Source organism: Seriola dumerili, unplaced genomic scaffold (genome assembly GCF_002260705.1).
Source record: "Seriola dumerili isolate Sdu_G_001 unplaced genomic scaffold, Sdu_1.0 BDQW01000073.1, whole genome shotgun sequence".
NCBI classification, from domain to species: Eukaryota; Metazoa; Chordata; class Actinopteri; order Carangiformes; family Carangidae; genus Seriola; species Seriola dumerili.
In genome coordinates, this window is record NW_019174328.1 from 5239777 (window position 1) to 5267747 (window position 27971).

The 27971-nt window shown below is 38.6% G+C and overlaps 1 protein-coding gene across 4 annotated transcripts; it reads left to right on the plus strand.

Annotated features, from left to right (window-relative positions):
• Positions 1 to 66: 66 nt before the first annotated feature.
• tasp1 (taspase 1) lies at positions 67 to 27971 on the plus strand. 4 transcript variants are annotated; one of them, XM_022743960.1, is made up of 14 exons: positions 67 to 248; positions 1190 to 1394; positions 1519 to 1586; positions 2833 to 2901; positions 3474 to 3594; positions 4303 to 4387; positions 4467 to 4546; positions 4689 to 4795; positions 8225 to 8344; positions 10134 to 10248; positions 15992 to 16102; positions 18463 to 18570; positions 19661 to 19734; positions 26711 to 27971. In XM_022743960.1, the coding sequence occupies exons 2-14, from the start codon at positions 1232 to 1234 to the stop codon at positions 26801 to 26803; spliced, it is 1314 nt and encodes a 437-aa protein (XP_022599681.1). In that variant the 5' UTR covers positions 67 to 248; positions 1190 to 1231; the 3' UTR covers positions 26804 to 27971. The 4 variants fall into 4 exon arrangements, with proteins under 4 accessions (XP_022599681.1, XP_022599683.1, XP_022599684.1 ...); XM_022743962.1 differs by having other exon boundaries at positions 10134 to 10212; XM_022743961.1 differs by lacking the exon at positions 67 to 248 and adding an exon at positions 282 to 369.

Consider the following 27971-nt stretch of genomic DNA (forward strand, 5'->3'; position numbering starts at 1 on the left):
CTTCATCCACGTGTACCAATGTTTGCATTGAACGCACTTCCTTAGCAACGTGTATCTGAACCAGGAAGTACTTCTGTATGCTGTAGCTAACTAGCTATGGATAGCACAGTGGACTGAAAGTGTGTGACAGCAAAGTTTGTCTTAGTTTGATTTATGAGTCCGGCTACCGTTCATGTGTATTTAACATATGCCAGGTTACGTCGTGGTTAGCGGGCAGTTGTGTCGCTGAGAGGAGAGGAGTGAAAAGTGTAAGTTGAGATTGTTTTGTTGGTTAGCGAGCTGTTAGCTAACAAGCTAACGACACCACAAGACTGTTAGCTTGACTTGAGATAACTTATTTGTCTTATATATAACATCATTCTTTATTCGGTAAGTAAAGACGTAACAAAAACTAAGTAAGCCTTGTTTAATAGCACAAATTGTAAAGTGACATGCGCAATGACACATTCTATCCAACAGGAATTGTTTGGAAAGTTGATAACGTCAAATTACGTTAACGAGATGGATGATACCATTAATGTTTAAGTAAATAATATTAGGTGCTAGCTTTGAATTGTAATGTTGTGGACCATAAATATCATGTTGTCAGATGACATTAGCTACAAGGTTGGCCGTTAGTTACATGATCTTTGTACCTGTTAGTTGAATGTAACGTTTCATATTAGTAAATGTAGCCTGTTATTAAGTATCACAGCTTGCAAGTGCTTTTTGTAGCCACTAATGTTTGATTTGATAATATTCATCCACTCTACCCTGCAGATCACTTCAAGTTCTGAGATATTTCAGCCTGCCTGACACAAACAGCATGTTTAACTTGCACCCACATTTTTTCAGTGTTGTTCAGGATTAGGGACTGGGAGGACTCCTCCAAAGGTTCAGTTTGAGTTTCTTGAAGTAGTTCTTGGTGGATTTTGAGGGCTCTGGGTGGGGTGTTGCGAAGTAGTTATTTTTAATTTTAAGTAAAAAAAGATTCATTTTTAATGTCTTTTTGCTGCAGGGGTATTTACCTCTATTCACTTCAAAAACAACAACGTATGTAATTTATCAAATTTTGCCCAAATTTTTGCATACAACATTGGCTAAGAACCACCATGTTGCTTTGCAAGAGGCTATTTTCATATTGCAAATCAATCAAAAATGTCTTTTTTATTCCTGAGGTGTAATGTTTGTATTTCCTTTTATGTCACAGGTGTGCCATGGAAATGATTTTCTTACCGCTGTCTGATAGGCCATGATAGGCTTATCAAGTTATGCAGGGGTTATGGAAAGTGTAATGAATTCTGCTGAAGAACAGCAACCATCCTCTCCTCTGGCCAACGCATGGTCCAAAAAACAGGACTCAAGCAAGAATCAAAAAACAAAAGGTGTTGGTGGATTTGTTTTAGTGCATGCAGGTAAGTGTGCATGCTTTACTTAACAAGTAGAATGAAGAGAAATAGTAAGCATCCTTCTTTGAGGAAGACAACTATCATCACTTTATGAATGGTTAAACAACTTTTCCCCATTATTTGCTCTCAGGAGCAGGATACCATTCTGAATCTAAGGCGAAGGAGTACAAGCATGTGTGCAAAAGAGCCTGCCAGCGAGTAAGTTTACTTTATGAATATTACCATAATAACTTGTATATGTATGTGTATGGAATGTCAGTAAAATATGATTTATTTCAATCCAGATAATTTGTTTCTTCCCAGTATTCAATCTTTTAAATATTTTCTGAAAGCAGAGCAACAGCATGAAATGACACTGGTCAACAATTAAAGTAGCATTTTGGAGCGTTCCTTAAAGAATACAATAACGTTGTTTTAACATTGTATTTAAATGTAAATTTAGCTTAAATTAATGCAAAATATTATTACCAAAGAATTCTTCTGTGACCCAAGTATCAAACAGAAATAAATGTTTTTTTCTTTATGTCGTAAATATGGAATAAATATGCTTCCATCCATACAAAGAAGTCAACCCAGTTAGTGAATTTACTTGCTCTGTCTATAGAATTTGGTCAGATGTCACAACCAATTAGATAACTGAAAGTCGCTAAATACTGAAGTGTGTTTAAACTTTTCTCTGCTACATTTTTGCACACAGATGTGGTCTGCTCTTGTTCTATCAATGGGTCCTGTGTCTTCAGAAAGTGTATAGTTTTTCCTGACACATGTGTCAAATGTTTTGCAAATGATGGATGAGGGGCATCTGTGAACAGCTGTCATTCTGTAAATTTTCAGTGGGATTCCAATCTATGTATTGGCTGTACCACTGAAGCACTTTCATGTTCTTGTTTTGAAGTTATTCCAGTTTTCATTTGGCTGTATTAAAATAATTTTTGCTTTTGGAAGGGAATTCTTTGTTCTATTGGACTCTAAAGTATGTTCTTATCAAGAATTTACTTGTATTCAATTTCATTCATTGTTCCTTCCATCCTTTCAAGTTCCTTCGTTCCTTACACCAGAAAAACAACCCCATGGTACTGCCATCACCCTTGCTTTACAATAGTTTGAGCTTTTGATAAATGTTAAATCCTCTTTACCTCTCCCATGGAGTTTATGTTTTCAGGTATAGATTTTTGTATTTGTGAGTAGCAGGAAATATAGGTAATCCAGTAAATGCATTGTAGTGTGATTACGTAGGGGCTAGAAAACAACAAAGTAGTGCCATGGAAAAAGTTAAATAATTAATTTCTGTCCATATCTTATCACAGTGTTACATAACTGACTTCGATGAAAGTAGGTAATGAAAGTACTGTATAAATGCTGAAATGAGCATGAGGGTGTATTTGGTGTTTTGACAGGTAAGCTGTTGTGCTTTCAACAAGATGTCTCCATCTGTCTTTCACAGGCTGTGGACCAGCTCAAAGCTGGGGCACTTGCAGTTGAAGCAGTGGCAGCAGCACTGGTTGAACTTGAGGTGGGTTGATTATGATCCAGGCTTGATGATATGAAGTCAACCTCTATTGACTTTTTTTTTAACTAAATGTAATACCAATCGACATACAGAATAAAGAACAATTATTTTAGGCCCAGATTGGATTTAAAAAGACAACATCCCAAAAGTGTTCAGTAAGGATGAGAAGCTTCATTTGACATTTTGACAACCTAAAGACAGGGTTGGAATGAGAAATAATGACTCTGACAAACTCTGCAGCTGTAAGAATGTACAGACGTGCAGTGTAGAAGTGTTTTTCTAAGAGATCAATTAAGGTTAGACAAGATTAGAATAACCATATGCTCTGCTGTGCAGTATCTGCACCCAGGCAGATTGACAACAAGTGTTGTGTAAAAAAGTTGTAACTACAGCACAGACTCTGTATTGTGTGGGAAAAATGCCATTACATTAAGACTAAGGACCTTAGTGACCCTTTTTGTCTTGGTTAAACTGTCTACAAAGGAATGACATTCCTTCAGTATATTAACATTGACAATATGGCTCATCGCAAATAAAGATTTATTCTAGATTCTGCATGTCTTAATTGTTCTCAGGATTCTCCTTTTACAAACGCGGGCATGGGTTCCAACCTTAATTTGTCTGGAGAAATTGAATGTGATGCAAGCATCATGGACGGGAAGTCACTGCATTATGGAGCCGTAGGCGCTATTAGTGGTGAGTTACTACATATGTGTTGATATTCATATAAGGCTGCTATGTTGTTGTGGCAGTGAACTTCAGTCAGCTGGAAGTAATGGCAATGAGCCAAGCCTCTATCTGTCATAGGTTTTACTGATTTATATTCTACTCTCTTAAAGTCAAAAAGAGATCACTGGAGAGAATTGACATCATAAATCCTTACAATGGGGGACCACCCATTTTTTACCTTGAGGGCAACCAATAAATAAATAATTTAATTAATTGTTGTTGTCATAGTTGTCATACTCACTGTTACTTTTCCTTGAAGGCTTTCAACAAAAAAAACTTTGTATTTATTCCAAACAACAACCCAGGAGTTAAGGCAGCATTGAATGAAATGAATGAAACTTTGTTGGTTTAGAAATGTATACTTTAACGTGTGTTTTGTATGGATGTATGTAAGTAGGCTAAAAGCAAACTAGCACTCATACGTATGCTTGTGTGACAGTGGCAAAAAAGGAAAATGTGCAATACTACGTAGTAAACTCTGTGAATACACTGACTGTGAAAATAACTATATATATATTACAAAAATGAAAATCATATTCAGTTCACCCACAGCATCAAACACAGCATACATAGAAAGTTAAGAAAATCCATTATTTTCCCCATATTTGTTTACACTGTAATATAATCATATGGAATGAACTGCTAGCTCTGTGATAATTCTGACTTTTCCTTCAGGTATTAAGAACCCAGTGTTAGTTGCAAACCGTCTACTGAGTGAAGCACAGAAAGGGAAACTATCAGCTGGCAGAATACCACCCTGGTGATTATCATGGTTATTAATTAATGTTGTATGTATTGATGTGTCTATATCCACATGTTAATTTTTTTTCTTTTGTTAGCTTTTTAGTGGGGCTAGGAGCACATGACTGGGCTGTCAGCCATGGAATACCACCGTGCCCTTCAGAGAAAATGGCCACCAGTAAGTATTGCCACAGTGATTCAGAAATAATTTTCCATCTAAAATGCATTATCTGTAGCTGCAAAACTGAATCAAAACACTGTGTTTAAAAAACATAAACTTATGTGGATGCATGAGAAAGAGATTATTTTGTCACACACAGAGTTCAGTTTATCTGCGTACAAGAGGAACAAGAGAAAGATGGAGCTGGCAGAGAAAATGGACACGGGACATAATCAGACAAAGAAAAGAAGACAATCAAGTGAAAATGTGAGTACTATGTTGTCAGTAAGAACGCTTATTTTAACGGCATTAAGTGTATTCTTTCTCAACTACATCACTTCAGTAAGAATGAACCCACCTCTTCCTGCTGATTTTGAAATTGTATTCTTTGCAGTCAACATCATGCTTTTTAATAGGCATAGTTCTGACCAGCTTACCCGGGGCATCACTTGTGCTAAACAAAAATTTCTGTACTAGTGGTCAGCAAATAGTTGGCCAAATCTGGCCTTGCACCAAAATTTTGGTCTCTCTGGTAAATAAGCTAATTAAGGTAAGTTCTACTGAATACACTGAGTGCAGAAAAGAACTAAACTTTGACCATTGCGCCAAAGAAATCAGCTTTCCCCATGGAAGCCCACTCTCTAAATTTTGGACAATTAACTCATACTTTTTACCTGAATCCAAATGTAAAGATCTTTTTATTACACAAGTTCAGTTTTTCTTTGAAATAAACAACTCACCAGATATTGGCAGTGATATACATCAGAGTCCTTCAAGGCTTAACTTTGCAGACAGATTATTTGTTTTGTCTCCCATTTTAAGAAATCGCAGCAATCCTAATTGACAGAAATATCAGATGAGATCTGAGACCTAGACAACCAATATTCAGCTAATCCCTCTGCTACTCTTCATAAAAATGCCTTCAGCTCCAATCTCAATATATAGTAAGGTTGAAAGGCAACTCCTGCAAATCAAGTAACAGTTCTTCCAGCAAGCGTGGGTGACTTGCACCTCTACACTGATCCTTAGAAAAGAACAAAACAAAGAGAATTTAATAACTCTAACATTAATGCAATAATGCAACAAACACTAAAAGAGACGATGTGCTGAGAAGAAACCAGAGGTATTAGGTGTTTAAAAGTTTGTCATATAAAATCAGACTTCAGACTTAAGTCCTACAAAGGTGAGAAGGGACAGCAGTAGCAACAGTAAGAGTAAGGGTTACACATGCCTCACTCAAAATTCAACATGACTGTGGCTGCATTACTCTGTTACTCTGGCTGTTATTAGTGATGAAATTGGTGTGCTCCTTAAGTCAGTTTTATAATGCTTGCAGCCCATTCAACAGGTTCTTAACCAGATTCTAAGTTTTGTTTGAGGAAATATTTCTTTAGACTGAATTTAACAAGACTAGGTTAAAACCTAGTATATGACTGGACTGTGTATGATCAAGGGACAAAATTGAGGAAGAGACATTATACCCTAATTAGCATGGTAATTAGCGACCAATGGTGTAACTTCATCACAAACTCAATATCAAATAGAATATGGTATTTTATACAAGAAAGGAATTAAACAACTCTCCACATCTAAGATATCAAGATATATTTTGACAGTTATGATCTCACTTTTCACAGGGTCATGAAATGGCATTACCAGGTTGCACAGATGGTTCCCAGAAACAACTAAAGTGTTGACAAGAGGTAGTGCAATGTGTTAGTGCCCTGAGCAGCAGAAGTGGAGAGTGGCTTGATGATGAGCTGAGTTGAAAGTCTCTAGCAGTGGCAACAGCACGGCAGAGGGTGGGAGAATTTGTCTTGGTTCAGATGTGAGTTGTGTTAAATGGAGTAAAACGTGTAAATGGCCAAAGCCTGTAATGCTTCATTGGACCTGTTTTTGAACAGAATTATTGTTTATTTAGTTCAGTCACATCAATCCTCAATATTAATGATATATCCATAAAAACAAAGACTAACAACTAAGCTGGACTGTTTGTTGACTTAGGCATGTTCAAGTAATATGATTGATTTTTGTGTCAAATGGCGAGTTTGCCAAATGAGAGTTTAAGGTTTGACTTGCCCTCTGTTCTCATTTGTCTCTTACATGTTTACAAAGAACTGCTTGACCTATTAAAGGTTAATATGTGACCATTTGTGAGGTTAAGCTAACAATGACATGGACATATCAGACCATGAGTGTTCACAGGCATGCCCTGATCAGAGTTTCAGGGTATTTAACAGGATTTTGGCGTCATCCTTATTGTTCATTTTTACTAGTCAAGAGGAAATAACCAATTTTTTTGTATCAAGAATGGCTTTTACTTGTGGAATCAACAAAAAACCTTACTGCATCAAATCTGGTTATAATTATCATATGCAGTGTTCTTTTATATGCCTTTGTCTTTTTGCCAAGCAATAAAATCTTTCCAATTTTTTTGGTGCAATATAGGCACCTGTCTCATGATGGTGTATCTTTGCTGTATTGTTTAGGAAAATTGAAAGCATATCATTATAATTCCAAAATGCCCTTAAGTTTTACAGTCATTATTTACTGTGGATTTTTTCATTCAAGGACAATGATAGGGAGTGACAAGAAGTCTTTAGCATTTCGAAATGGCTGGCTCCGGTTCTATTTTGCCTCATAATCTTGGAGACAGGACTGATTTAGGGGAGCATACAACAGATGAGAAATGCTGTTGCTTTTTTTTAGTCTGCCTCTTCAGTCCAAGGTTCAATGAACTTCGTCAGTTACTGGTAGGAGTGGAGCTCTGATCATGTATCATGATGCCATTTTACACATTTACACTGTAGAACTGAATTTATCATGTAGTCTGAGTCATGATGGTTCACAAACAAGTCACTTCCAAAGCAAACTGCAATCAGGGAATGAAAACAGCTGATTGAAATCACAAAAGCACATTTTTTTGATGAAATATGAAGGACAAGTAAGAGTGACACATAAATTCATGCAGTACATAGTTAATTATGCCTCTGCGTTGGCGACAGCCAGGGCTGTTTACAGCATTATGTCTTCAGGTTGTTCCTCCATCCGTCTGTCCCATCTCATGAATGTGATATCTCAGGATCGCCTTGAAGGAATTTCTTCAAATTTAGTACAAATGTTCACGTGGACTCAAGAATGAACTGATTAGATTTTTGTTTTAAAAGGTCAAGGTCACTGTGAGCGCATGTTTGTCACATTCTTGTGAATGCAATATATCAGGAACGCCTGGAGGAAATTTCATTACATCTGGTATAAACGTTTACTTTGACTTGGACTTACTTGGATGACCTGATTAGAGATGGGTCAAAGGTCAATGTCAGTGTGAATTTAAAACACTTTTTTTGGCCATAATTGAAGAATTCATTTGCTTATTTGACACAATTTAACACAAACATCTGATTTCCTGGCCATTATTCAACACTGTAACTCAGGAGTAGAAGGGGGGGGGGATTGTGATCATATTTCCCGCAACTTGACCACTTGTGGAGGCACACAACAACCAGGCAGTAATTCTAGTTTTGGAAATGTCCTTAGTCAGAGATGATATTTCTGCTTCAGAATGTGAATGTTTGGATTTCTGCTCCTCTATTTTGCCTTAATTCTCACATGAGAACATTTTCCATTTGAAAATGCCTATTTGTATATATGCATTGTTTTTCTGTTCATGTGACTCCTTTACCTACTGTGATGTAGGAAAATGGTTCAGGGTGTCTTGACACTGTGGGAGCCGTGGTGGTAGACCTGGAAGGGAATGTAGCTGCAGCGGTGTCCAGCGGAGGCCTGGCCATGAAACATTCCGGCAGGGTTGGCCAGGTAGTCAGACCCTCTTCTCCTTTTTTTCTCTGTCCATGTCTTTATCCTCATAACAACTTCATTAAATAATAAATTTTTATGTGACTCAAGTAAAGATCAAACTAGGCCTTTGTTTGAGACCACTATCACTGGAAACGTATGTCATGTCATTATTTCAGTATTTCCTTTTTTATTTGAATATATTTAGTAACACAATGTATAATTTCTTATTTATTCTGTGAACACAGCCTATACAGTGCTGTATCATGAGAACAAATTATTAATGTACACCTACATGTAGTTTGTGTCAAATTCTAATGATATGCTGCTCAGAATAATTGCAGCTGTAAAACAAAAAACAGTTTTTCTCTCCCTAAATGATCTGAATCTACGGCCCAGCTTATCGACAGGTGGAAAAACACATCAGCACAATACACAAGAGGCACTAAATGCTGCTGAAAACAGCACTGATCAATACTTTTGACTTAAAAGCCGAGTTAAATGATTGCTTATCTTGATGGACCTTGAATTGAATTGTCAATGTTGAATTGTTGAATTGTCACTCAACTCTGCTTCTACCCTGCTCTGCTTTTTTGCTGCTGTTTTCCTCAGGCAGCCATTTTAAGCAAAAAAACAGAAGATTTCAAGGAATAGCAGACAATGAACTGCCGACAGCAGACGAATAGAGTGAAACATCTCAGCAGCTAAAGACAGCAACTATGTTTTTCTTAGGTGTTGGTGGAAACCAAAACAGAGCTAAAAAGCCACCATATATTGGTTTTACTGGAAAGAGGGAAGTAGTTTCAACAGCTGTCTGTAGATCACACTGTATGAAGCGTGCCAGAGGAAAAAATGATTAGTGTAAATGAACGGGGGCCCTGTGGTGACGTGCATGTATTGGAGTCAGTGTGGATTGATACATTTGATTAAACAAAAGCGTATCCATGATACAAGCAAGTGTTGAATGTCAAAAATGCTTTAAAAAAAAAAGCCTGGTATGTGGATTGTCCTCAAGGGGCCATAAACACAATGCTAGTGAAAAAAATTGTTGGCAATTTCTTGCCATCACATTAAACACTAACAACTTATGAAGATGATAATGTGCCAGGACTGTGTTTTATGGAGTCTTATGCTTTCTAGTGGCCAAAAATGAACTTATCAGTGAAGCTTTAGACAGGATGAAAGCAGCTGATAAGAGTTGCCAGCAAGCATGTGTTACCAAAAGAAGCAAACCAGCTTTATTTTCCCTTCGCTGTGTTTTTCTGCTATTGCTGCTGTTTGATGTAATTAACAGAGCTGAACTTTTTTATCTACCACAGGAGAATTCACTCACTCGATCATCCTCATGTCGTGTGCCCCATTTTTTAATGGTGATGCAAACACAACAACCCCAGTAAAACATTTCTGTGCTGGAAGTCTTTTACGTAGAGGCAGCTGCAGGAAGTTATGAGTTTGCATTAACAGTAACTTAACTGGAAAAAAAAAATCAGCAGCTTAACAATGGGGGCTGAATAGAATGAGTGGACCAACAGGATTTACTGCCTTAACCTCATTAACACTTTTAATGTTAAAAAACCTGAGGCTCAGAGCAGTACAGTAGTGAGTATGGCATGCTGTTCAATAGTTAATGATGTGGAAATGTAAATTAGGCTGAAATGACCACCCCAGACTTTATTATAGGATTTGAAGTGTTTTTATTTGTACAAGAGCATGCCCTACTCCCAGTTATTATTTGAGAATTTTTGCTAAAAAACATATATGAAACAACAGTATAACTGTGTTGTATCTAAAATGTTCTCTCTTTTCTCAGGCTGCTCATTATGGATGTGGCTGCTGGGCTGAAAATGCCTGTAACATGAACCCTTACTCTACAGCAGTGAGTACCTCAGGTATACTCCAGCACACTCTCTACAACCGACTTTGCAGTACGTGACTTTCCTCTCACCATTAATGTTTACCACCGGCCTGCCTTTTTGTTTTGGAGATAATATGAATCAGAGACAGATATTTAATGTGAGCCTCTTATTTAGCCGCAGTGAGTCAAGCTTCAAAAAGCTTCAAAATACTTTCCAATGACCTCCAACCATTCCTGCTGCGTGATCCTCATCAGTCACTTCCTCCAGTGATTGAGTCATCATTCCCCACTCTTTGTTGGTCAGCTACATGCCAGGTGCATTGCAAAGCTCTTTGGATTTGCAATGACATTTGACATGGGACACCTGCTGTAGATATGATGGAAGGGGAACTGCTGTGAGCGCAGCAGAAAGATTGTACATTTGCAAACTTCAAGTGCAGTTATCTGGATCCAGATCATAATTTCTCTCGTATAAGTGATGGTATTATACCAGGCAATTAAATCTGTTAGAAGTTGGTTATGTAAAGTTTATGTGGTATTTTTTTTCTGTGTCCCAAAATTCACTTCACCTTACAATAATTATTTAATGTTTATGGTTAAACTAAGAAGAGTGATGCATATATATCAGCTGGCCATCATCAGTCTTTGTTATTTATGTTTTAAGATATTTTAAAATAATTAAACATGTGCCACAGTGTGCCATTGTGAGCAAGTTGTGACACCACCAGGTTTTTTGTGGGTGTGTAAGGGAGATACAATTCTACCAACATTCTACCAATATGAGGAGCTGTAAATCTTAATATAATTCAAACTGAAAACAATTTTTAAAACTAAATATACAAATTTAAACTTCATGCAGATTTTACAGTATCTTCCTAGTATCAAAAGCCTCTGTTCTTTGCTGCCTCTGGATATTGTTGACTGCAATTTACAGTGAACAGATGTTTTGCTTCAAAAAGACGGTTAACACATTGCTTCTGCCAATACAAAGTTTAGAAGCAATAGAAAAAAAACTTTTATTGAGCTTTTGAAATTTTCTCACTCAGAACTGCATTAAACGGTATTTTCTTTACTGATTTTACTAACAATTGCAATATCTAACTGTATATTAAGTACAGTACACGTATAGTAAGTATATAACTCAGATTTTCGGCACTGTCTCTTGTTTCATTTGTAGACAGCCTCTGATACTGACCTCACAACCCCACACCCGAGACACATTGTGCCATGGTGGTGATTTATAGCTGTCACCTGTCAGATACTGCTTGTCCTCCTCCCTTTTCTGTCTTTCTGCTGTGTTAGCTTCAGGAAGAGGAGTGGGAGGAAGTAGGTGGTTGCTATTGTTTCTCTTCATGCAGAAGAGCTGAACTAATCCAACTGGCATTCTTGCTGGTTTTCTATTGTGAGTAGTAGTGGTTAACAGGGTTTAAGCTTTTACAATCTGATAAAGCTTGTCAATAAATTATCACAGCTCTTTAGACAACCCTGGCTACCTTAGATTTTGATTTATCACGTTTATCACACAGAACAATTTTAAAGTTCATATTTAAAGATAGAAAGATTCATTTCAAAGTCCCTTTGAGATGCAGTATAACCTCATACATTTTACTCTTTTATCAGTCTTTATGAAATTACCTAAAATGTCAGGATGCATTCAAAGCTACAGCAAACAATTAAACAATTTCAGAAGACATTTTTAACTTTTAAAGTCTGTTTTTGGGACTTTTAAGACTTCTTGAGAAAATAAAAATGTATACAACAAATTTAGCCCAGAATCATCTCAAAAGTAAAGTAGGCCATTAGAGTATTTGATTGTGTAATTCATTTAATTGTTAATTAAAGATAGTGACATGTAGACGTACCATAACATCTGGCTAACATCATAACATGATTCAAACTTTATTGAGTAACAGGAAGTATATTGTCAGCATCTCTGCAGCACGTGAGCTGTTCGTCTTAATGCTATAATACCAGTGTCTGTCTGTAAAATCCCTGGTATTTTACATAAATGTAAACAATTGTAGCGCAGAAGATTTTGAAGTGAAAAATAATACAAAGTAACGACATGTTGGGGGCCGATGATTGGATTGAAATCTTCCAACTGTGAATTATCTTGTTCTGTGCATTACCCAGAGTAACTGGGTTGTTTTCTCTTGAAAGACACATTGATGTTTCTGTTACATCCATTAAATTCCATTCATCACTGTTATATTGGGATGTTAGAAGAAGATGAAAAGATAGCTCTAAGAACTATCTTTAAAAGTAAAAAAATAACAATAGCCCTGGAGAAAACAATCTGCATTCCCCACCTACTTTTATTGAGGTGGGTGCAATGCCAAGTGTAAGGATGATGGAGGGCAGGATGGAGGGAATGGGCAAGGGTACACAAGGCAAAGAAAAGAAGATGTGCTTGTGTGGACTAAACCCCAGACCCCTTCATTGCACCAACCTACCTAGTGAAAAGGAACTTTTCTTCCCACTGATGGAAATAACAGCCTTCTGAAATTTGTGATTTTAAAAAGCTTCAGCCTTTTCAAGTCTGCATTTAGAGAAATAACAGCAGCCACCTTCCTCCTTCTGTCCATCTTCTGCTGACAGCACACACAGGAGCATGGAGGGTATCTCTTGAAGCACTGGCCCTTTGGGATTTAAACTGATATAGAGAGTCAATTGGACAAAAACATCCCTTGCTTCCAGGACCAATATACCATTTCAAAAACATGTTCTTGAAAGTTTTTATACAATGTATACAACCATGCCGTTGTGTTTCCGAAAATGAAAGTGCATATCTCTTTTAGCTGAAAGCAACACTGCTGGTTTTGAACTATATGATTTTGTGAGGCAGAGAGGCTACAGTATATTAGCCCACTTCTTTAAGATGTGTAGGCATTTGCGACATAGCTTCTGGGGAACATTAAAATCTTTTGATGTGGATCTGAAGCATAATGCATCTCAGTGCAGATGAGCTGATTTGATCAGACAGGCTAAAGTTTGAGTCATATGTACCACTAATATCGCCAGCGTTTTGCTCCATAAAGCTTGCCTGTTCATATCATGAGCAATCAGTGAGAAATCTAGGCATGTGTAACAACAAAAACAGTCACACCAAACCTATTATTTAATATATACAATGCTTAGGAAACGGATTTTGTACTGTAACCACAACTGTAGTTCTAAAAAGCCCAAAACAGTGTGTGCTATCCTGAAGGCCCTAAAAAATGTATGCCTCAGTGCATGAATACTCTCTGGCACATTTAATTTAGCATTTAATTTAATTTAACAAGAAAAGGCAACCAATCTTTTAACGTATTGTTTACATCCAGATGGTTTGACTCAGTAGTAAATAGTGTTGTAAATAGTGATTTGAATTTAGTTCTGTACATTTGTATCTATGAAATATAAAGGTCTGTCACTTACATAGTCTGGCTTAATTTCAACTGCTCTATCCTGCATTTATTATACTTAACAAGCAGTATAAGACCGCTGTCTTGGTAATAGTCTACTGCTCATCAATTATTCGAGTAGATGAAGTGTAGATATTTGCTCTGTAAGTATTTTCATCTCATCCTCTCTTCCTATATTGTGGCTTTACCTTTGATGTTACAAAAAAAAAAGATGATTTCCTTATGGGTATGGGGAACATAATGTGTGTTCCAGTGCAGCACCTGTTTTTAATTTCCTAACATGAAAGGCATTCTCATCAAAAGAAACTGAAAAACAATGATTTTCATTCTGACATGAGGAGTATGATCCTCACCCTGTATGTCACTCTTTCTTCCCTTGGCCTCACAACCACTTTGCCCATGTGCCCCCACCTCCCACCACCCCTCCACCCCACCTCCCACCCCTCATTCTCGTCTGTTTTGTAATATTCAGCTCATGTGGGTCTGTGTTTTATATGCGTTGACTGCTTCATCTGGCCTTTTCTTTGCTGTGGCCAGTCAGAGAACAGCCCATTAACTTCACTGTTTACTCTTGGTGCTGTTGGCTGTCACATACTGTATCTCCGCTTGTTGGCCTCTTTATTTTTACATTTCTCTTCTGTTGCCTCTCCGACTTAGTCTTGGCTTCTTGCTGCAGTTCCACCTCAACTGTGTTTGTGGTGCCATAATATCCAGTTCCCCTGGGACAAGTGGGTTATGGTAAACACAGTGCAAAAGGCACAGTACCTGGCCAGTCTGACATTCTGCTCTCGTTAAAAAAGAACTTCAAATTGCTCAAGGCATCTGATCTCCACAGTTACCGACCTGCATTCAGTTTTGTTGTAGTTACCTGATATTTTATGAGGCCTTCATTTGTGTTTACAGAAACAACAAGTCTTTATGGGTTTTCACAAGACCTTTTGCCAGATGTGTTTTGTTTTTACTTTTAGATTTCTTGTGTTTTTCCTGAGTATGGGCAGAGTTTACAAATGAGAGAGATCATTTTGTTTGCATGCAGCATGTATTCAATATCTGTCATTTCCTTTGCAGCAACAGCAAGGTTTTGGATTTAATATTAGTCCTTCAAGCATTACATAGCACATTATCTAAGATATAAAAAAGCATACCTGCTGTGTTTTGACTTGGAAGTGGAAGAGGGCAAGGTGAGACATATGTACAAACTGCCCATTCTTTTTATGGTTCCTGGTTTGCTTTAATACTTTCTCTCCTTGGGCTTTTCTATATACCACATGCAGCGTAACTGAAAGGCATCAGACAGATTCAGGGGGTTAGGGTCCACTGGAGCACACTCTGCTGGGACCTCTTTGATTTCATTTAAATGAATTCAGAGAATTGGGTTTTTGCATGAATATAATGTTCACGCACACAACTTCTACACTACACTTCTACACTATATGCAGTTTTGTTTCTGTGTACTGTAAGAAATTCTGTTACATTTGGCATGTAGTCAATTATATCCGACCACTGTTTCATGTCTTTACTCCCCACTGTTAGTCAGTATAAAAATAGTTTCTTCTTGTTTACCTGCCACATACTTTTGGTGTTTGGCCATTTAAGCCAAACTGTGAAAATCACAAACACATATTATGGTAACATATAAATGTCAATCCTATTAACATAAAATTAATGCATAAATGTTGCAGGTATGCACGCACCCACTGCAGTTATGCAGTGAGCCAGCTAGAGCACAGAGTTTAGAGAGTAATACTGGATGGTTGCTATTTCAAATTCCCAGACCAGCTGGGAATCTGGGCAGGAGAACTGAATGTGAAACCTAAACCCTCCTTCGGCAATTACTGTCAGTGTGCCCTTGAGCAAGGCAGCTGTGTTTGGCAGCCCCCAGGGGCTGTCAACTTTACCTGAAATAATAAAACTTAATTACACAGAGAAGGTGCCAAAATGACTGCAGTAGCACTAAATGTGTTGTATAAGCTGAAAAAGCAAATCCTTTCATTTTTCCAATATTTTCCATTATGTAACTTAATGACAAGATATATTGGAAAAATGTGATCTTTTTAATGGGTTTCTAATATCAAAGCATATTATTACAAATGGTAATCAGGAAGTGCTTGTACATACTGGTCTATTCAAAATTCACTTAAACATCAAGATGTGAAACATCAAAATATGATTAATACCTTACACAACTGAAGGTTTAAAACTCTTTTTTCTGTTTTTTTTTTTTTTTTTTTTATGCGCCTCAGATTCTTGGGCGTGAATGGTTTGTACTACATGTGCTACAACTCTCTCAAAGCTAACTCACTGGAGACTTTGTACAGTTCTGATTGAGGCATGCGTGCCTGCAACAACGAAGGGAATTAATACAAGTTAATGTTACAGATTCAGGTGTGTCTGTATGTCTTTTGCCAGGCTGTGGAGAGCATCTGATTCGCACCATGCTGGCACGGGAATGCTCTGCTGCCATGCAGTCTGAAGATGCCCACCAAGCACTGTTGGAGGCTATGCAAAACAAGTTCATCAGTGAGTCACCCACATGTAGCCTGATTCCCACTCCTTTCCGTATGCATAGATTTTTCTGCCAAGAACGTGTTTGCGAGAAACATACTTATGCACAGAGGGAATAAAGCGAATAAACAGATGTTGCATAACATAAGGAATGAGCTAACAACTGGAAACATTGGAAATAATAGTACAGAAGAAACGGCTTTTGATTTATGGATCTTTTTCACCGTTTAAACAGGGCCTTCAAATGTTCCACACATTATAGCTGACAGCCACAGATAATTTTGTGGCTGTCAGTTGTTTTGTTGAAAGTTCATGTGAAGATGTAATTTTTTTTTTGCCATATTCTCAGAAGTGGTCAGTTTTAGAAAGTCTTGTTAACTGTGTTTGCTGCGCCTGTGAATGACCACTGGATAGTTCAGAGAAGACAGCAGAGGAAGAAAGGACATGTGGAAACATGTGGTGGTTTCTGCCTTCTTCTGGCCTCCTTTAGAAGTCCGCCCCAGTTTGGCTTTGTCATGGACATCTGTAACACCAAGACATTTGGACAGGCTGGATCAAGTCAATTTAAAAGTTAATTCTTCTGTTGTTTCCTTTCAAGGTGCACATTAAGTTAAACAAAGCTCCATAAATCCTGCCTTAGCAGGAGCACTGATGGCAGTGTCTGTGATGTGGAGGCCGCTCACTCCACTTCCATTCAAGTCAGGTTCTCTAAATAGAATATCTTTAATGAAAATGCCATCAGTACTTATAGATCTGTTTGTGTAATTTTGTATTGACACACCTGCCAAAGAGACACACACACACATACCAACATACTCAATAATTTATCCTTATTTTATTTTTATGGGTAAGATGATGGTGAACATTAAGGCAATAACTGAACTACTCTCATGTTTACATCAGGCATATACACCCTCCAAGCACTTTATCAGGAACCCCTGTACACCTGCCTATTCAAGCAATTATCCAATCCACCAATTATACAGCAGCAGTGCAGCATATAAAAACATGCAGATAGAGGTCAGGAGCTTCAGTTAATGTTCACATCAAACATCATAGTGAGAAAATTTTTTTAGATTTGCTACAACAGCAGAGACCACGTCAGGTTCACCTCCTGTCAGCCAAGAACAGAAATCTGAGGCTGCAGTGGACACAGGCTCACCAAAACTGGACAGTTGAAGATGGGAAAAACCTCTGATGAATCTGGATTTGTGCTGAAGCAGGCATCTGAATCCAGTTGAACACCTTTGGGATTTGGTAGAACAGAAGATTGGCAGCATGAATGTGCAGCTGACAGATCTGCAGAAATCATATGATGCAATCATGTCAACATGGAGCAGAATATCAAAGAAATGTTTCCAACGTCTTGTGGAATGTATGCCATGAAGACCTGAGGCTGTTTTAAGAGCAAAAGGATGCCCTGTCCAGTATTAGTTTGGTGTTCCTAATAAAGTGCTTAGTGAGTGTATGTCTGAGTTGTTATGGAATATTTAACAAAAGAAAGTTAAGAGCCTTTTTAAAATGTAGAACAAATACCAGGATTTTGTGTGAATGTTTTCCAAGCTACACTAAAAAAAGTGTTTTATAGAGTGAAGGGAACATTACAACATGGAACCAAAATCTGTGAAATACAGCAGAGAAACAATGGCATGCAGACACAACAATATTTTCATCAACTGGTCCTGTTTTTTTTTTTTTACTTGCTCTGATGAGACATTTCAAAACATGTTGGAGCTGTTTTTAGTTTGTTCTTTTCCAAACCAAACCCTCTTTTCTTTTATTGCTCACACTAATCAGCCAATCCAAGTTTTTTTTGTGTACACAACACCTCATTCAAGTTTGCTTCTTCTGAAGTTTAGTCAGGGAGCAAGAAAGTTTCTCACTCCACACAATGAGTTTTTCTGCTGTTTTTTGTTTTTTTTTTTAAAGCAAGCTTTAAGGTCTTTTTCTATTTTTAACTATTTTTAAATGAAATGTTGTGCTAGACTGGTGAGTATAGTGCAGAAATTAAAAATGACACTACCTGTCATGAACCTATTATGTGCTAAAAACCTGCCCATACAGATGGAGTGAAATATTTTAATTTAACTGTCTGCTAAATAAGATAAATATATCAGGATAGAATAATTGCTTTCAGTTGTTTAACTTGGCCAAAAAAGGCAAACAACTTGAATGGAAGGTTTTTGTTTCTCATAGATCACCTTCATTTGATGGGGCTGTGTTTTGTCTGGTCTTTTCATGTGTTCCTTGGTTCAGTGTGTTACAGTGGAGAGCTAAACGTATACTAAAGATTTCATTGATTGAGAAGACTTGTCATTTTACCATATTTATGCCATTTCTAATAATCTCAACTGTTGTGTTTTCTTTGTATCCAGGTTCACCCTTTCTGGCCAGCGAGGATCGTGTTTTGGGTGGAGTAATTGTCTTGCGGTGCTGCAGATGTGTGGAGGCTCAGCCTTCTCAAAATATTCAGGGTATACTGGGTAAGACATTAATCATCTCGAGCCTGATCACTCTCAAACGTTCATGCTACAGCTGATGGTAGTCAGAGATTTTGCTGTTAATATTTCAGAATCCTCCCTCAGATAGTCAGGAGGAGGGGGAGGAGGCACTGCGGCTTTCCTTGCGGGTGGTCTATGTTTTAACTTGCACAATCAGGCTCTGGTTTCACACCCTTCATCTCAGATTCAAACAGGGACCTCCCACTATGGAATCAACCACTAATCTTCAGACAAGTGGAGGCCTTCTGAACACTGCCCAGTTTGGCTGATTGTATTAGTAGATGTGATTTCTCTACCTGGAGCTTCTGAGAACACTCCTTCACTTCTCAAAGCTACCATCATGGAATTTGAGGCCATATGACTTGCTAGTGGCCTTTGCCCTTTGCATTAATTTTAACATGATGTGTATCGAACCCTCAGCTCCAAAGAAACCAGTGGATGAGTTAAAGTTCACAGACAAAGTAGAGCAGATGTTTCCCCAGTGTAGGAGGGGATGACATCTTGATTTCAAATTAAACATGATGGCGAATGTGAAGTGAAACGCTATTTATATTGTGAATTATGTCAGCCTGAATAATAAAATTTTCCAAAGTGCTGCTTCCTCAGTGATGTACAGACTCTGTTTGATGCTCCTGTTTACGGAGCGTAGCCCTTGTGCAGACTGTGGACTACCTCAGATTACTGTGGACTGCAAAGGGCTCTGTGTTGATTTACAAGAATAAACAGTATGTCAGCCACATCCTTTTGGTACTGTAATTGAGTTTCTCATCCAACCCACAAGTTCTAACTTCCTCTGCAGTTATGTCACAACTGCAAGTCATATATTTTCATAATAATGGGCATGCTCAGAGTTTACTGCAGTTTAGCACGCTGAGTCACCTGCCAAACTTTTTCTTCTGGCAGATGGAAAGACTCAACTTTAGTGAAGCTACATAGTCTGTTCCCTCCCCACCTGTCCCTCTGGCTGCATGCTCTTTTTATTTATACTAATACATTTATATGCATGTATATTTGTGATTCATTTTCTCCTTTTCATTCTGTAATGAACCTTTTTATCTGTATGTTTTCACAGTGGAGTTCCTATGGAGTCACACCACAGAGAGCATGTGTGTTGGCTACATGTCTGCCCAAGATAGCAAAGCAAAGGTGAGCTTCCCAATTAGCAAAATGTCTTCCACTGAGTTTTAAATACACAGAAGTGATATAGGAATATAGACATCCTTACCTCATTAACAAAACTGTAACACAGTACATGGGTGTAGGCTCATATTACAGAGTTTATTAAATGCACTGTATAATATTTATGCATCTCTGACCAGTGCCAGTAGCTTGAAATTGAATCTGTTCCTTGGGTAATTTATGGGCACTAGTTTGTCTCCCTTTTTCACCTACAGCTAAAGCCATAGATTTGACTTTTATGAAGATTGCTTTACATCATATTTTCCAGGATGAACAATGTTAAAACGAAAAACATCATTTAGAAATCCTGGTTTAAATAACATGGCAGATTTGTAATCTCTGCCAAACTGCAGAAGTATAATTCTGTGTGTTAGAGTGAGACTCCTGGCTGTTGTTTGACAGTTCCTCTTAAGAAATTATTCAATTTGTCATATAAGGATGTGTGATATATTGGTCAGATCACCTGTCATGGACAATAAATGTCATTTTTATCTGGACCAGTATCAAAATTAAGACTCATACGCTAGCGATTTGATTTGTGAAGTTGTGAGCTTACTCTAATTCTCTTTTTCTCTCCAGAGGACTGTTAGCTTCTGTTTCACTCCATTATACTTCTGACATGTACCTAACATGTAGTGTGTTGAGCAAAAAATCCTAGAAAAGATATATGCAATCATAATTTGTTTATTTAAAATCCAGTTTTGTGGTAATTGTTTCATTCAACTTAGTTCATGCGCAAGTCAGAGTTTATGTTGATTTGACAGTCGCTGCCAATGTGTTGGCAACTTACTCATTCTTTATTCACCTATTACATAAGAGATTTAGATTGTTGTCTATGTCCTGTCTCCTTCACCTTCCTGGTAAACTGCAGGCCCTGTCCCTGCTGACTCCCCTGTTGAGACCTGTTGACCTGGTGAGAGTATCTATCATAGAGATTACTGCCTCCCCTGATACACAGGGTGCAGCTGCTGCTTCTCACCTGTTAGCGATGGGTTTTACCAAGAGGGTGTAATGTGCAGGTTCACGCTATCTCCATCAGATCACACTTCCAACCAGTAGGAGTTGCTAGTGTATCTAAAAGTGCTATATCAGTCACCACCAATCTTCTTTCCTGCAAACACTGAAGGTTTTTGTGTCACTTAAAGGCACAACCAAGCCAAACCCCAGTTCCCTGTGGTTGTAGGCAAGAATTTTTCCCTTGCACCTCCTGTGCTTGCTTTCTTGGTTTGGTATGTAATGTGCTGATGACCTTGGCTTTTAGTTTATGAGACTGAAAATCTTTGCAGAAGTCTTTTAAGTAGACATTACATTTACAGTGGTGTGGTAAATAAATTATTACATTATGGATTGTTGAGGTTGGCTTTAACTTACAAAAAAAACTTCTAACTACAGAAATAGTATGATTGGAAGCAGTCTGTGTCTTCTTAAGCAAGAGGACTTAATGCTCTGGTCTCCCAGCTCTACACAGAGTCTCAGCTCAGACTGATTTGTTTGGCTAATGTATCGCTGTCACTCGGTATGAAGAGAGGGCACTGTTATTCAAGCCTGGTTCAGATTTCAAAGTCTTTGCCCTAGCTCCCGTCTCCCCGCCCCCTCACCCATTCTCTTGGTCTTTCTCTATCGTCACTCCCCCTCTCTGGCCCTACCTGGTCCTAAAGTACCATAAAATTTAGTGAAAGTCATGTCCACCGGGGATATCGGTATCAATCTGCATATTTTTCTGATGTGCTCTGTGTATTGGGCTTTGTGGTGGAATGTGAGCGTGCAAACTCCTTTCACGCCTGTGCCAATGTAAAGTGGTGAGCACAACACAGTGAACTGTATTCAGTTCAAGGGGCCATTTCAATTGTTTGTTTGTAATTTTTTGTTTTGTTTACATTCTTATATAATGTATATACAGTTGGAGGTTTAGCAGGCATGAGCAGAGGGTGGTATTACTGGCGGTATATAGTAGACACAAACCTATTATGTCACTTTCTCCATGATGCCTACTTTCTGAAAAACCTAATACCATAATGGAGCCTCACTGTGGACGTGCAACTGCATTTATAATTGACTCAGTGAAAAATACAGGAGTATAGTGGTATCTAAGTGCTATAACATCCTGTAACCGGTGTAGAAGACGATATTGTGATATTAACCAGACCTAGATAGTAGTGGAGAGCTTGGTCACCTGTTTATGAACTAGACAGTTATTCCACTTTTCTGAAATGTACTTTTTGCCACAGTGGCTCAGGCTCTTCTGTCCATAGATTCACAGATAAAGTGTAAAGAACTAGGGAGCAGCAATCCAGCAATCTATAGCACTTGCAAGCTGTCCCTCTAAATTTAAACTGCAGAAACACCTTGAGTCGAGGCAACACTGAAGCATTAAAGTGAGCGCCTCTATTGTGGAAGTCGCCCAACATCACTTCATTAAGATGTGCATGCACAATGTTCTTTATAAAATTAATGTACCCACTGGTTTGAGATCAGTTTCTGGATCTCCTGGGATAGGGTATCCACTTCCTCTTGTGGGAGGGGGGGGGCACTGGTGACGGGACACTGGTGACACTGGTGACACAGTGGTATTGGAGAGTGCAGCCAAAAACACAGCTGCTCTACCAAACCTCACACTGCATCAGAGACTGAGCAGCTAGTTGTGGGGCTGAGGCCACGAAGCCCCCGTGTGCCTCTGTGGCTCTCACCGTCTGCATACCAGAGAATCTGGCTGTTCTGTCCTTCATGCCTCCAGACTGGATACAAAACAAGGTTTTACCCACTGCTCCCCAGGTGGGCCCAGAGTAGGCCTCTGCTTACTGCCAACATATGAGGGGATGCTATAGGAGAGCATCTGCTTTCTCTCCTTAGTCAAGAATCCAGAGATGGGAACCGCAATGCATCTATGCCCTGCCGTCCAGAAAGTGGTCTGTGTGCCATGGAGGCTCTGGGCAGATTTTGTGGTGCCATCTTCACTCCTCCTGAGAAGCTTCAAGTCTCTGTCATCTTGCCATCTTTCACAGTCTCTCTGGGACCAGTGCAGATGAGGGGTGATGCTGGTAACTAGGCTGCAGCAGAACAGGCAGTATTTAACAAGTTCATCTAGTGAGGACTTCCTTGATTATGTTGTCATAAACACTTGCTGAACAAAACTTGATAAGGTTAGTGTTCCCATTGCACATTAATATGCTGTCTGAATAATTCATTCACATTCAAGCATGTACAAATTTTCAGCACACTGAGTTGCAGAGATTGCAAAGCATATAGCCCCAGAGTCATCCAGCGCTTCAGCTGCTATTCCACAGACATTCCTCCCATTCCTATTAGCATCCCACTGGGCGTTTCTAACCAGCCAGTCAGAGTCCATCTTCCACTGCTTTTCTGTGATAAGAACATAAAAGGACTGATACACAGTAGCGAGAGTATGTAGGACAGAGGTCAGACTGGATTTGTATTGAAGCACATCTACTTCTCTTTCACAGTGTTTTAAGTCTCAGATTTGTTTGTATATATTTTTTCTGACAATATAAATCCAGGGGAATACTGAAGCATGCAGCTCAGTCAAAAATGTGTTGGATGTCAGTTTTTCCAAACAGACTGTACTGGCAGCTCTTCTCAGTTCTTTCTTACTTTTCAGTCAGATGTTATTTCTGGGGAAAGTTGAGACTGTGTCCTAATCCTTTTGACATTACTGTAAAATAGGAGCACTGTATATATGTATATATAAAGCCGCAGTGCTGCAGAGGAAGAGCGTCTGGTTTTATTCAGTCACCTGTGTCTGCATTGGATAGGACATCAGAACATCAAGCCGTGTTTTCTCGCACTTCTGAAACAGTTGTACTATTGTTTTATTGTTTGTCATGATTGGACAGATGAAAAAGAAGTGTAGGACACAGCACTGGCTCCATGGCTCAGTTCTCTCCTCCTGGACATCATTACCACTATAAAGCTTATGCTGGTCAAATAGTGTAAAGCCAGAGAAAATCAAATGGCATGCAATTCAGTCCTCCTGGTTATTGTCTGCTGTGTATATTACACGAAAAATGCTTTTTATTATGGTACATTTTGTTTTTATTATCCATCTCGTGTGGAGAATAAATAGCATATGATTGTTTTTTTTTTTGTTTTTTTTTAAAGAAAAGAATTTCAAAACCACAACACAAAAACGGCAGCATAGTCATAGAGCTAAAATTGTCCGTTGGCCTACACTGTGGTGTTAATGTGTGGCTTCTCCAGCTCCTAAACACATTCATATCACCAAAGAATGTTGTTTTTCTTTGAAAGATACAATGGAACTGTGTTTTTCACGATATGTTTTGACTCAGCTGTAGTCCTGTCATGTGGTCACGGCCTCACTGTAGATTTTCGTGACTTCTTTTTTTGTTATTTCTGTCGATCTAGCCCAACTATCATTTAATTCTACATTTCTTTCCTCCTCTTTCTACCTCGCTGAAGTTATAATTATTTTACATTGCTTCTGTAAACATGGATTCCACAACAAGGATTCATTAAGCAAGAAAATGATAACACAGGATATGATATGGTACATTGTAAAGGAGATGCAGCCCCCAACAGACAATCTTAAAATCCTTAATGTTTGTGATTGGGGTGCTAATAACTCTTTGGACACCATTACCCACTGAAATAACCAAAAAGCTGCCTTTTATGTCAGTGCCTACTTATTGGGATGAGCACAGAGACCACAACAAAGTTTCAGTCTAAGTACTTTGGCACTGAACTGTATTGAATTGTTGATCACATTGAGCAGAATCATCAAAAGATTTTTCTTCATTCAATCCAAAACAGCTGCAGACTAATAATCTAAGCATGAACTCAGAGCGACAGTAAAGGTTGGCACCATAGACATAAAAATTGTATGGATAATTTGTTATTTAGTGTTTACATGTGAGGCTGTGGAGTTATTTGTCTGATGCTGACCAGACTGTGTGGTGTCACAGAAGTGTTAGGACATCTGTTGTGTGACTTCTGAGGCTGCTCATCCTCACTGCTCTGTGCCTTATGAACCAGCACCACGGCATGTGAGAGGCACGCGATGCTGTTAGCGCTGCGGCGGCGTGTTTACTCACTCGTTTGGTTTAGTAAGCCCTTAACTCTTCCCACCTGTTCATTCACATTGTCCATTCTGTCAAGATTGAAACAAAAATTAAGGTCTTAGAGGTTCAGGGTGCATTGGTGTCACTGTCAGAAACAGTTTTCTTACAAAATATATGAAGTCATACAGCTAACCACTAATTTTGCCTATTGTATTTTCAGCTGTGTATTCAATGCAGTAGGAATTTAAAAGAACATTGCAAAGTTCTTTTCCCCAGACATCAGAAGGAAAACATTTAGCATGTCACCATTAGTCGATTATGACTCAGCTATGGACCTCCATTCAAAACAGTTTAAACAAGGCCTTTCTTTAACCTCATCTGTAGAAGATGAAGGCGAGAAGATGAACACTGGAACCAGTACTGCAGGCATAATAGCCCCTGAGAGTGCTGCCATGTGTGCACGCCCTTGTCTGGCTGTTGTCCCACTGTAGTGACAGCAGTTGCCCTTGGGGTGCCAGGGGCCATAGTTCAGGCCTACACAAAAATAAGTCCAGTGGAGATGAAGTCTCCTGCAAGTAAAAGAGTGATGTCAGGCCAGTTCAGTGGTCTAGTCGATAAGTGGATGGACTCTTTCCCCAAGGCTGGAGCCAGTGCTGGCCTCTGTGGAGAGAGAGGAAGGAGGATGACAGCCATTATTGGCACAGGGAGAGTCAGTCACCTTTGATCTCCCAGTGGAAGTATCACTCCCGTCTTCACAGCTGTGTTTGCCCCTTCCCTCCTCCTCTTACTACTCCTCTCTATCTCTGGTCAAACACAACACATAAGCAGTGTGCTCTCTTTCTCCACTTACTCTCTCTCCCTCTCTCTATAAATACTCACTTGGCATCTTCATACTTGTATACTCTGACGATGCAACAGCAGTAGTCCTATCTATGCATGTTCTCTGGTTGCATTGTATCTATCACCCTCATCCATGATATTATTGAAATTAGATTTGAATAGTTTTAACTGAGATTCATCCTTTCTGAAAAATATATCTACCAAGCAAGCAGTTAAAATGTTCATTGTGGTTGTGGGGTTTAGGTGGCTCCATAAGCCCCTGTGAGCTGTGTGGTGTCAGACACAAAAGTCTCCCAGTTGGGAGTTTCCTGGAGATATGACTCCATAGCTCTGCTTATTGGGAGGAACAGCCAGCCTGATCAGAACCTGATCACTAGCTTGTTACTAGACTTCCTGTACTAGCCATGGACTGAGCATAATGCCACGTTTGGACAAGTTAGATCACAAGTGTACTTGGTTCCAGAACATGTTGGACCAAAATTTAATGGTTGACTTTGTAGTTGTACTGTTGAATTTCTTTTGTGGGGAAGTTAGCTCAAGGAATGTAGATTTTAAATACTGTAAAAAAAAAACAAAAAAAAAAAACAGTTTGAAATGTGATTGGTATACATCCCTTCCTTTACATTTATCTATGCATAACATAGTAGTGTTAGATTCCCAATGCAGAAATGAATTGTTCTTGTCCCTGAATAGTTATTCAGAGTTCAAAAATCCAGTCTCATAGTTGCTGTGAAGTGCATGTGATGAAACTTATATTTAATGGATTTATTGGCTTTTATTTACTGGCTCATATTTATCTTTTCTTTGGTAACATCTGCACCATTGCTGCACTTTTATACAATTTGCTATTTTTTGCTTTTATGATTAATAATAATAAAAATCATACTCATTATCCATGCCTTCATTTTCCTACATGTACTCTACATATGATGTGAAAATCAGAAAAAAGAGATCAACACCCTGGTAATTTTTCCTTTTTCTCATGTAGCCCTGCCTCTGTATGTGTATCTGTCCTTGGATGCTTTTCTCATTGTGTACGTGTCCTGTGTGTGTTCTTTTATTGCCTTCAGACACACATATCCAGATTACCACCCGGAACTGTTCCTGGACAGTCTTTGGCCATCGAGGGAGGAGTGTGTCGACTGATGAGCATAGTGGAGTGAGCCACATTCACCCTTCTTCTGGGCTTCTTCAGCAATACTCCAATACATACCCTTCCACCCACTCGCAAACACACACATACACCACCCTCATCGGCCCACCACCTTTTGATGCCAGAAGTAATGAGCTTGAGCTGTTTTAACAGGTGTCCAGGAAGGACGGAAGGGTGTTAGCTTCTACTTAGTGCACTTACAGGACTTCCCTTTGCCACTGTCTGCCTCCAGCATGTACTCTATGCCAATTTACCCCCCAGGCTCTCCAGTGTCACCTGGACTAGACTTGATGCACCATTTTTTTCTTTGTTACTCTTTTCAAACTAAAAGTGGCATCCTCTCTTTTGTATATAAGCTATGATTTAGGAAAACAGGGTGGATGTTCATTTCATTTTGTATTGCTGAACAGATGTGACTATTTTCAAACTTTTAGCAATTTCAAATGCAAGACCTTATTTTGTTCTTAAAATACTTTTCATGTTTAAAAAGATGTCAGATTGCACCTTGTGGAATGCCTGCTACTCAACATAATTGTTATGAATTCATGTACTCCTGCAGGCCTATTGTTATTAATCCTACAGCATACTGTATAATGTAGCATAATGTGCATCTTAGAATCTCATGATGAATTTTATAACCATTTCAGCCATAGAATGCTTTTCTTTGATTGTTTTTAAATGTGAATGCATAGATATTGCATGTACAAAATCTACAGTAAGCCACTTTCTGTTCTTTGACAGGCATATATATATATATATATATATGTGTGTGTGTATATATATATAGTGCTCAGGTAGCAGCATCTGACCCCACCGCCAAACATGACTGTTAGTCATCATTTAAAGATAACAATCTATATTTGTATCGTCACACTGACAGAGACATGTATTTTCTTGCTAAAAAAACAGACAGCTAAGAACTAATTTATGCATCAAGCCCATGAAATGGTGCTGTTGAGAATTGTACTTGAAAGGAGAAATGGCCTGAATTGATACTTCTGTTGGGATAATCAGTTTCTCTGGTTTTGCTGTTTCACTCAGTTACTACTAAGAGTCTCCACAAATATTACTTTACTTGAAAATGCAACTAATATAAAATGGTATAAGCTATGAAAATGGTAAATATGTGCACATCCGTCTACAGTGCTCAGAAAGTAAATAAAATCTATGTTGCTACA

Bases quoted from the DNA above. Each gene is read 5' to 3' on its own strand.
- tasp1 (XM_022743960.1), top strand. From the start codon at position 1,232: ATGATAGGCTTATCAAGTTATGCAGGGGTTATGGAAAGTGTAATGAAT. The intron at 8,345-10,133 runs GTAGTCAGACCC...CTCTTTTCTCAG, and splicing joins ATTCCGGCAGGGTTGGCCAG to GCTGCTCATTATGGATGTGG. The intron at 16,103-18,462 runs GTGAGTCACCCA...CTTTGTATCCAG, and splicing joins TATGCAAAACAAGTTCATCA to GTTCACCCTTTCTGGCCAGC.